Raw genomic sequence first — 11,325 nt, forward strand, 5'->3', positions numbered from 1 at the left:
GAGCAGCAGGAACTCTGAGAGGCTGCAGGCGCATCAGTGAGTTTGCTGCCGCTGCGCAGGGGGAGGGGGGAGAGGGCTGAAGCAGGGGGAGGGGGGAGATGGCTGAAGCAGAAACTACCGTTGTTAAAAGAAATGTGTTTAACTTTGAAAATGTGGGCGCAATTTTAATTGTCAAAAACTCCAGCGAACCATTAGTTCATTTTGCTCAATTAGAAATAGAGGCCTGCCTCTAATACTGGCCCTCCTTCCAATAAAGGCCTGGAGCTTGATGAGCTTGAGTCAAATAAAGGCCCGGGCCTGTATTAGAGGATTTACGGTATGTGAAATGCCGATTACGGGTTTGTAGTCATGCTAATTACAGACTTTTACAAGCTAATAGATCTCAAATTACGTGACTGGCATGGTCGAAACACCCTTCAATAGTTTTGCTGTTTTAAATTGCAGTACACCATATGTGCGATGCAGGACGTAAGGCAAAGCGGATTAGAAAACTGTGTTTTTAGCCCCGTTGACTTGCATTCATTTTTTCGTTTTTCCGGGGACCCATGATATGACTTAGGCTCCCTATTTGCAGTGGTCTAAAGAAAAACAAATGCCTTGAGAGTCGATGTTTGTGAGGGAAAAAGCTCTGGCGCCCCTGTTTCAGGAATTGGATGTTAGTTGAAGGAGTGGGGGGCAGAAAACAGCAGGAATTATGGTCTTATTAATATTCATGATAGCTTGCCTCTGATTGGCTAACGGCAACGTGACTCTACGACTGACTCCGTTTGCACTGCAACATTGATGATTTATCTCGGCATTCTGCTGTGTGGTGGAGTTGCTAATGCTAATGGTTAGCTTCTACTAGTCAAGACGTGCACTGCTCTCTCCTGGACAATAAATCAACAGCAGCCTTCCACGTTGAGAGCCAAGATGGGTGAATCCATGAATGCTAATTTTTTTATGTGATGTGTAATTGACTTCTCCAACTCGAGCGTTTCCCCGTCTATTTTCTATCAGTGGCTAATGCAGGAAATACGGCTAGAAGACTATTTTCACCTTTAGCCTGCATGTGAAGCTTAAAGTGACTGACAATAGTTTAACCCTCCCACTGTCTTTATGGGTGACCCCGCGAGGAAAGTTGACCATTGAGCAGGACTGATGGTTTATCCCTTGAGGTCCACGTGGCAGGGGTGAGGTGGTGCTCACTCCTCACCCCTGCCACATGGACCCAAGGGATAAACCATTAGGACAGTGGGAGTGTTAAAAAGTGTTTCTCAGTGAACTTGGTCTTTAAAATACACTTTAAAACTGCTTTATCGTTTCCTAATTAGCCAAATAAATCACAATTGATTCCATGGTTTCAGCCTGCATTGGTAAGAAAATGTTTTAATCATGATGAATTGATGATATTTATGTGCAATAGATTCTAAGATGAGCTTTTGTTTTTTGATATTGTTCAATTTGCAAAAATAATTGTGATTATAATTTTACCACCATCTAAAAGCACAGATTTTCTCCTCTATTATTTTTTTACATATTAATATTAATTACATATTTAGCGAATACATTACTCCATGTCTTCTGTGGGGAAAAAAGTGTGGAAGTTTTGAAAATGGACTAGGAATACCTGCAGAGGGCAAGAAGGAGGTGGAGGGTAAATGAATACCTGGCATGTCAGAGGGGTTTTAACTGGGGGAGTGAAGGTGTTGACACCCTTCCTGAGGGGGGTTGTAATTGGCTGAGAGGGGAATTATACTTCCCCACTGGGGTTTGACACCATCACTGCTCTCACCTCCAGTGAACTCCATTAAGTGCTCCCAGTGCAGAATCGATTAGAAAGCTCTGACACCAGATGCTCCCAGATGTCAAACTTCAGCACGGCTGAGTTTAGCGCAACTTTTTAATTAACCATAAAGTCAACGAGCAGGACGGGTTTCTTCACCAAGGACAATTATCAGGGTGATGAGGGAGTCGCGTTTAATTGTTACCTGGCTGAAGCTGCTAAACGATATGCTATCGATTTTAAATCACTGGCTGAATTTCTCTTTATCCAATTATCAAACTTATCACACACACACACACACACACACACACACACACAGTGTAAGCTGATTGGTCGTTACACTCGGGTTGGGATCTAATGGCATCTGTCCATGGCGACATTAGGATGACTTCCACTTATTTCCTAATTGTTGTGAGAAATCTGTCTCTTCTCGCTGTCGGACTGGATGGTGAAGCTAAAGGATGAGTCAATTTGTGTAGCGACAACAGCACACAGCAGAGTCTTTACACCAAATTACTTCAGTCTAATTGAACGTGGTGTGAATCCTCGAGCTGCAGCTTGAGATGAACGGTTCGTAACATTTGTGTAATAATCAGGAAGCATGAACCCTGGAGGCTCCTCCTGCGGAAAATCTCCAAATGCTGCAAGGTTCATTATTCAATCACGAGTTTGGTTTTATCAGCTAAACGCAACTCTGTGCAATTAACAACATCAAAGCTCCTGTTTTCTAACAAAACTTCTCTACATCTCAGCAGATTTTTTACGTTGCAGTCTTGTCTCATTCACATCTCTTTCATGAGCTAAAAAAGTGCTAAATAAAACATTTTACACGGGTGGAATGAAATCTCCCATGAGGTTCACGTCCCATCGTGGGATCATTATAGAACCAGAAAAGACCCCCATAAGCAAGCTTTCCAAATGACACTGATTTAAGTTTGCTCCAGGCCTTTTTTTTTAAAATGCCAACATTTTCAACCTGGAGGCGCATTTGTTTTATTGCTACTTCATTTAAAAATGTCATTTTTAGGCTTTGGGCAAAGTAACTTTACCTGGAAAGGTCATTTGCTTACAAATGTCATGAAATTTAAAACAATCTGTGTCAGAAAAGAGTGGCAGCTTCAGACTGCAGCTTTATAAGGGTGAGAAGAATTAAAGGGGAGATATTATGCTAAACTCACCTTTTTCATCCTGTTGTGCAACTATGTGGGTCAATACTGCCTTTTGATTTGTGATGTCACAAATGGGGAAATGAGAATAGAACCACTTCTCACCGCTCCAGGCTGGAGGAGCAGTAGCTCTACTCCGAGCCCCTCCCAGATATCGAGCTTCTCATCTTATAGCAGCCTGAGCAGGGGAGGGGTGGGCCAGCTTGTTTTCCTAAAGTAACAGAGCCCTGAATTGGCTCATTCTGGAAGGTACTGAAAATTATAAGAATAAAATAGCCGAAACCACGTGAGAGGGATTTTGTGGAAAGAACTTCATGAACAGGTTTTATATCGACTACTCAACTATTATAACTTTAAAAAAAGTCATAATATTTCCCCTTTAATAGAAAATTTAGGCAGATGAAACAGTTTAAAAAAGGAAATAAATGTAAATTAAATGTAAAGCAGAAGGAATTAAAAAACACGATTCATAAATATACTAGATTTAACGTTAAATTAATGCTTGAACAAGTAAAACAATCATATCACTCAATAAATGAAGGGCTGTATTTAAAATTAAAAGTCACTTTCCCGTGGTAATAGAGATACAATCGGGTTATTATCTTCACTATAACAATGGTCAGATAAGCACCAGCTCTTCACCACACCTGTCTGCGTTCCGCCTGCGCGCTCTGGGTCCGGGGAAACGTTGAAGCTGAAACAGAGAGCGCAGCCTCGTTCTGTGGCCTGGAACGGGAAAAAACCCTCAAACAGATCCACGCCGGCCTCCACGCACTCCAGCACCTCATCGGGTCGTCCCACGCCCTGCAGCAACCTGAGAGCCAAACACACACCGGGTCAACAGGCATCCTCCAAAAAACAGCAGGGATCATTAAGCTTTAATGCTACGTGTCTGCAACACTAACAACACAACGTGTTCACTCCTGAGTGTTTGAGCTTTCTGCTAACTGGCCATCTCTGAAACTCTCTGCCTGCAGGCATCGAGGTCAAGCCCAATTTAGCTTTTGATAATGACTCCACTTCATTCTCTGGCTGGAAGCTGCAACCTCCCTCCAGCAAGAAGCAGCAGCAGGGAGGACTGGCCCACAGTGTTCAAGATCAGCCAACTAAGCAGCGCTCGCGGCGAGCTCCTGGTAACAGATTATTGCTCCTTGCAGCTCCGCTGTAGCACTCGACTCCTCCGACAGCGCCAAGAGAAGAGAGCTCGCGTGAGCCGGCATCCAAACAGGAGATCTCTGACAGGATAAATGTTTGTCCTTGTGAGTTTAAAAGTTAGAGATACTACAATATCTCCAAAAGGAATCTCATTTTTATTCATATTATATCAAAATGGTTTAAATTATCTTCATGTTGGCATGTTTCTGATTTATCACAATGTTCATCTGGGGGACTCATGGTTGATTTATGGGCGAGTATTTGCATTGGCACTCGGCAGCTCTCTGACCTTGTGGGGTGATGGATTTTTGGAGATAAAGCAGAGGCTGTGGAGCGAGGCAAGAGGCTAACAGCATGTAGCACCTCCATGCATCCGCCAGGTAACTTTCAGAGAGCTGAAATCTACTTCTGGTGCTTTATAAACAATAACTTCATGGTGTGGGTTAAAAAAGGATGACAACTTTGTTATATAAGAACTGAAAGTCACTTTTAAAGGAGTTTAGGGGGATCAAAAATCAAATTTTCTTGACTTTAGCACATTTGTGTGTTTAGCCACCAACTCAAACACTCAGAGGAGACAAAATAATGTCTTTTTTGGGTCCCTCTTGGGTTTGAAAATGTCTTATTCAGACATTTCTGAAAGAGAGTATGTCACTTCTTCAGTTTTTAAAAAAGAGGAAAAAAAATCCTGCCCACTCGTCCGAGTCTCCCAACTTTTACTCCAAATCATGCTGCACATAATGTGCCTCGGAAATGTCCAAAAGTCCATATTGTCTACTATTGCATTTTACTCCTCTCCAAACAACAAAATCTTATTAAAAGTTTTATTTTTACCTTAACTTTTAAAAAATGACGAAGCAATGCGATGCTTTTCCAGGCCTCCGAGGCCAAACTTCACATCGAGATTGTGCGTCTTCTGTTGGTGCAAATTAGGTTTTGGGGTCACTGTCTAATTCACAAAGAAACACCGTGTTGGTGCCATTTGCTCTCATTTAACTGAGATAATGTGCATGCATTCCAAGAAGACCCAGCCCATGTTTTTGTAAGTTCTCACTTTGGCTCAAGACGTCACTTCTGTGCTGTCTAAGATACATGATTAGTGTTTGTGTCTTTGGAAAAGAAAGAAAACAAAATATCAGCGACTGTCTTCACGCAAAAAGGGGCAGGCGTGTCAGGAAAAAAGGAGAATCAAATTGTTTCTTGAGGTGAGTAATGTTGGGCCTTGTTGGACCTATAAATATAAAATAAAAATATAAAACTTTTTGACTTCATCAGCAGACAGAACAAATCAAACCCAGAAATTTTCCTCTTGTGGGATGATTATGACAAACCTTTGATCTTTAACAGAGCGGAGGGTGACCCGCACCTTGTCGTGAAGGACTCTTCTTTTTAAATACATTTGGTGAAAAGATAATTACTTATTAATGTCGACATGCCATCCTGAACGTGATTCTTCTCTGATATATTAAGATGTAATTTTTCTCTGCCTCTCATCCACTAGAACCTGAACTCACTGCAAGAAAATATCGTTTACCTTCTCTCTACCACTTCTATCTCTGCTGTGTTGTAACAGAATGTGTAATGCTCTACAGTCTGACACAAAAAGACTGCAAACCTGTTCAAACCTGCTGAAATTCAAAAGGAAATTTGTGACATTAGCACAATATGCTTAGCGAGTTGAATACTGAAAAAGAGCAGAAAGCAGGTGCAAATGTTGCACAAAAACTGACCTGTTTACAATTTAAGAGCCCAATAAAAGAAGTGTATATTTTTATTATTTAAAGGTGGCCTAAAAATAAGTTTTTCCACAATTGGAAACTGTTTCTTGAGCCTCTACGTAGCATATTAAACATTGATGTTTGCGGACAACCAAAGAAAGAAATCTGAGTATTCCCAGTGCATGTGTTTGTGTGTCTGCTCTGTCTTCTCGATCCCCAGTGAGTCATGATGGATGGCTGCTTATACTGATCCAGGATTCTCTGGAGGTTTCTTCCTGTTAAAAGGGAGTTTTCCTCTCCACTGTCGCTATATGCTTGCTTAGTATGAGGATTGCTGTAAAGTCACTGACACTAGTCAGTGACTTGATGAAATTTGCTGGGTTCCTTATATAGGAAACATTATTTCTGATTGGCTTAATGAACTGACCTGAATTGGAATGTTTATTACGTGAAGTGCCTTGAGATGACTCTTGTCGTGATTTGGCGCAATATAAATAAACTTGAATTGAAATGAATCCTGGTATGCAAACGGTGCTCCCACGTTCTTTGTTGTTTTCATCTTGTTCAAAAAGGATGTTAGCAGTAGCTCAAGCTAGTGTTTGAAGTAGCTCAGACTAACATTACTACGTTACTAATTCTCATAAGAAAGCAGGTCAGAGATGATACAGGCTTTATGGTATGCTGTATTATGCCACTTAAACACTAGCATCGGCTCCACTCATCCCTGCCTGCCCCAGCCTGATTCTATCCACCAATCAGAGGCTAACCCTAATGGTAAGCATGCTTTTGAGCAAGCCAGTTAGTCAGCAGTGGGCGTGTTGGCCCTGTTCGGCTCCAGGCAGACCTCCTCGAGAAGAAGGCTGAAAAGACACCCGGTTTCGCTTGGGAAAATTCAAGGCTACTAAGTGAGAAAACTCCCAACCCGGTCCAGGGGAAGTGGAGCCGATGCTAGTGTGTAAGGGACATTAGACACCCCAAGCTGCATAAACTGAACATCAATGTAAAAGTGGCTTTGAATTCTAGGGCACCTTTAATGTAAAACTTGACTAAAAATGATGATTTACAGTGAGGAGAGATAATCATCAGTCCAAATATTAAAGTCATCATTTAAAGGCTGACTTTATTCTATTCGATACAGAATGTTTTTGTCTTGTCCTTTTTTATGAGCTCAGCTCTATTTGACTAATTTCCGTAGATCCTTACTAAAACATATTGGGAGTCTGTTGGATTACTGACGGGAAAAAAAAACAGCTGGTTTATCTCACAGAATCACACAAACCAGGCAGACCTGGGTTTGTCCTCGGGCAGCTCCTTGGTCACGGCACTGATGAGCTGGATCCTCAGGGTCGGATCCATAGCACCACTCTGGAAGCCGTCCAGGCAGAATCCTGCCACGGGCCTTTTGGCTGTCTCCCTAGCTGAGCGCACCCTCTCCTCCAGGATGTCTCCTCCCTCCACCACACCGAACATGCTGACTCTGTCTAATTCCTGGAAAGGGTCGACAGAAAACCCGGTGATTAATACCTCAGAGGAAAAAAAACCTGAAAATGACTGAGTAGGAAGCCACTAAGGGGAAAAAAAATAAAGAAAATCTGTATTTTAACAACTAAATATGAAGCACATCAAGGTCTACAGCAGAGGGAAAAATGTAATAAATAAAAGGTTTAACTCTGCCAGACTCCATTTGGATTTTGATTACTCAACAAGCAGGAGGAAGACAGACTCACCGGGGGGTTCGGAGAGGAAACGTGGGAGCAATCACACAGCTGACTGAGTAAAAGGTTGATAAGGAATTACCTGCCGTACTCTGTCACTTCTCTTTGCTCTACATGATTTCTCACTTTACTGTGTCAAGGAAAATTTGGTTTGCAGTCAGGAAGTAAAAAAAATTCAGAACATCACTGCGGCGTGAGATAAAGATAACAAAAAACGCAAAGAATCGCATAAAAATGGCTGTAAAACACACAGAAAGGTTGGTGGAAATGATGGGCTGCAAATGGGCGTTTTACCAGTAACAGCTGCAACAGGAGAAATGATCAATGATATTATGAGTTATTTTATTTGTTCTGGTAATTTTACATAAATAAAATAAATGACAAAAAATCAGTTACTTAGTTACACGCTGCTGGTAACACATTCACTCTGATCTTTCAGCTACTAAACATCCATCCATGTGCTTTTGTTGTGCATGAATGACTCCAAATATTAAGAGTTCACACACTGAGACAAGTGTGTGTGTGTTTTTGTGTACCTGTGACTTCTGGTGCAGCAGCAGACACTCGTCCAGGTGAGCCAGGGTTCGATCCACAGATTTTCGGACCCTTTTGCGAGACGCATTGATCTGCCATGTTTCTCCGTCCGCCATGCTTTGATACCAGTCTGGTTGCACCACCTTTTGGAGAGCCATGAACTTGGCCACCGACATGTCGATCCGCCCACCGCTGCCCCACACAGACACCGTCTAATGACACAAATATAAATTTAATTAATTTTATTTTTGCTGTCCTCTGTGATGTGGTCCAAGCTTTAGCTCAAACACCCAAGAGATGTCAATGATGCACAGAGCAGAGCGTGAAACCTCGTCTCACCTTATTAGTGGTGTAGCCCGTCGGGCACGGAGCTGCGGGGTCGTGAAGCGAGCAGAACAACGCTGTATCACGAAGCCCTGAGAATTAAAATTCACACCTTGAGAACAACGCCTGTACCAAATGAGCACCAAGAACGCTACCAGAGCTGAATGCCTATTTCTGCATGCTACAGAGAGGATACATGAACTTTATCAGCAAACCCAGCTGCAGCTGAAAGATCAGAAGGTGAGAAAACAAAGAGCCTAATTATTATTTCCAGCCCTTAAATCACTGCTCTTCCTTTCTGGTGCTTTAGAGACAACACTTTGGTAATCCATTACAAAATTAATCAACATTTATTGCATTTACAATTTGAAATTTCACTGCAAAACCCTGAGTAGAGCTTAGTACTACATGTAAAAGCAAAGCTAAATCGGGGACTTGGGAGCAGAAACACTTTTGTTTTAGTTTAAAAAGCAGATTAGATTCCTATAATAGATTCAAATGCGTTTTATTTAGAAGTGCTGTAAGAAGTTTATTCATTTGATCCTGATAGACCCATATTTTGAACAAATCATATAAATCTACACATTATTGATTCATTACCATAAGTCACAAATTATGGACCTTATAATAAGAATAAGTGAAAAGATGTGTTCCTGCTGTTTTTGGTTTAAGATGCCTTAAAACAAATGTTAAAACAGTTTAGATACAACATATTAATATATTATCCCGGACTTGTGTAATTGGTTAATAAGTAGAGTGTAATGTTTTAGTGATGTTAATAGTTTATAGGTGATTATGTTGTGTAAATGTTAGATCTCCTGTATGTTTGCAGTCATTTGTTGATGTTTTGAACCTCCTGGCCAGGACACTCCCATTACAGTTTTTTTTACAGACGTTAGGGCCCATTTCTCATTACTAATGTCACTTTTGCTAGACACTTCACACAGTTCTAACTAAGTTTCAGCTTGGCAAAACAGTTCATTTCACATTCAAAATGCACTACAACCACCAAAACACTTCATGCAGGTCTCAAATAAACACATTCCTCCAGAACACTAGCAAAGGTTGACAGCCGACAAACCCACTTTGTCACCCACAAAACAAAGACCTAAAACAACACTAACAACGTGTAGCATTACATTTTCTTGTGTAAAACAAGGACACATCTCTGTTCATACTTCCAATAGATGTTACTGGAATGAATCAGACATGATGCAGAATTAGTCAATATTTCATGTTGTTCATTTATTTTTAATGGTATTTGTTTTTGCACTAAGTACTTCCAAAACACAAGACTTTGTTAACACAACATCCTCTGATACAGATTCAATATGCTAATCTACTCGGTCTTCTCCATTTGGCCACAGGTTCTCATCCACATCACATCTTATGTCATCTAGGGCAATACACCTAGGAAAGAATCTTCTGGCATGCCTGATCCATCCCTGGCAATCTACTGCTGGTATGTCCAGGCATCCAGCGTACATTGCATCCAGAAGGGACATTTGATCATGTGGATGATGGTCGTACACCTTCCACCGCCATGAGGCAAAGAATTCCTCTAAGGGGTTGAGGAATGGAGAGTAAGGTGGGAGGAAAAGTGACTCCATTCTGGGATGGGCCACAAACCACTCTGTGACTGCATGGGAGTGGTGAAATGCCACATTGTCCCATACAATTATATATGTTGGCTGATTCCGTCTGCCCACATCCCTTTCATCCTAGCACAACCCTTCCAGCTGTGGCTGGTTAAACTGCATTTATGTTTCAATAACATATTGCTGTTGGATTTTGCTGTCATATTCAGTTTTGCAGTATGTTATTGTTTTGAACATAAGTTTTACAGTTTTGTGAACAGTATGTAAGCAAGTGCAAAATGTCCTGTTAGTACAATGAGTTTTGGCAGTTGTGTCTGAGTGAGAAAGGACTTCATGACATTTGAGAGATGTAGTCACTCAATGCATTTTGTGCCAAAGCAATGATAATTGATCCTCAGTTTGGCCCACATAGACTTCTGTTGTGCACACTGGATGTAGAGTTTTGCAAATGTGACCTAAGTATTGAGAAATGGGTCCTAATGTCTGTAAAAAAAAAACTGTAATTTGATCATTTAAAAGATCCAATAGACTTTTCTGGTGTTTTTATTGATCACATGCAGACTGATACTTCTTACTAGGGAAAAGTGATGAGAAATGTGCACAACTGTACCTGCAAACTTCTTCAGTCCATCTTTAAACTCTTCCAGCACATCTTGGTGCTCTGCTCTGGAGAGATGTAGATTAGAAATAAGATTGAGCTATGTGTGTGTGTGTGTGTGTGTGTGTGTGTGTGTGTGTGTGTGTGTGTGTGTGTGTGTGTGTGTGTGTGTGTGTGTGTGTGTGTGTGTGTGTGTGTGTGTGTGTGTGTGTGTGTGTGTGTGTGGACTTACACATGTGACAGAGCGACCTGGGTGACAAAAGGGAGGGAGCTGATGGTGTGAAGCGTGTCCTGGGTGAGATGGGGGACTGTGCCAAAGTGGGTGTACAGCAAGCAGCACGGAACATCCAGCGAGTGCTGCCCCGTGCTCCCGAGACCCTTCAGTACACCCAACCGAGCTGTCCCATGAACCACCCGAGATAGCTCCAGCTGCATCCTGCTGCCAGCCATAACAACTCCAGGAAAATTTCCAAAACAAACAACTATATCCGAGCTGCCAGAAGTTACAAGCGATCTAGCCACCTAGCTGTTTAGCTTAGTGTCACTTTTGCCAAACTAGTTTTTTTATTGACACTGAGTCGTTAGAAGGAAATTCGCGTTTGTTGTTTAGCGTTTTTATTTTATATTTGCTTAATTCAGGAGCACATTTATCGGGCTTACCGTTAAAAACGCATGTCTTGGGAGAAACTACAAGTCGCGGACATATGACGTAATGGAGGGCGCCAACCCGCCAACATATTTTTCAAAGGGAA

The 11,325-nt window shown here is 41.6% G+C and overlaps 1 protein-coding gene across 2 annotated transcripts in view; it reads right to left on the reverse strand.

Moving 5' to 3' along the window:
- qtrt2 (queuine tRNA-ribosyltransferase accessory subunit 2) overlaps nt 1-11,023 on the reverse strand; it is a 35,171-nt gene extending 24,148 nt beyond the window's left edge. The window contains exons 1-6 of one of the 2 annotated variants that reach the window (XM_015955185.3): nt 10,806-11,023; nt 10,586-10,641; nt 8,393-8,469; nt 8,056-8,265; nt 7,093-7,292; nt 3,579-3,745 (exon numbers count right to left, since the gene is read on the reverse strand). In XM_015955185.3, coding sequence (XP_015810671.3) covers nt 3,579-3,745; nt 7,093-7,292; nt 8,056-8,265; nt 8,393-8,469; nt 10,586-10,641; nt 10,806-11,023 — 928 coding nt within the window. The remainder of the gene's footprint in view (nt 1-3,578; nt 3,746-7,092; nt 7,293-8,055; nt 8,266-8,392; nt 8,470-10,585; nt 10,642-10,805) is intronic. The other variant, XM_015955186.3, reaches the window with a different exon arrangement.
- Between the last annotated feature and the right edge of the window lie 302 nt (nt 11,024-11,325).

The sequence above is a fragment of the Nothobranchius furzeri genome, chromosome 7, assembly GCF_043380555.1.
Source record: "Nothobranchius furzeri strain GRZ-AD chromosome 7, NfurGRZ-RIMD1, whole genome shotgun sequence".
Lineage (NCBI taxonomy): Eukaryota > Metazoa > Chordata > Actinopteri > Cyprinodontiformes > Nothobranchiidae > Nothobranchius > Nothobranchius furzeri.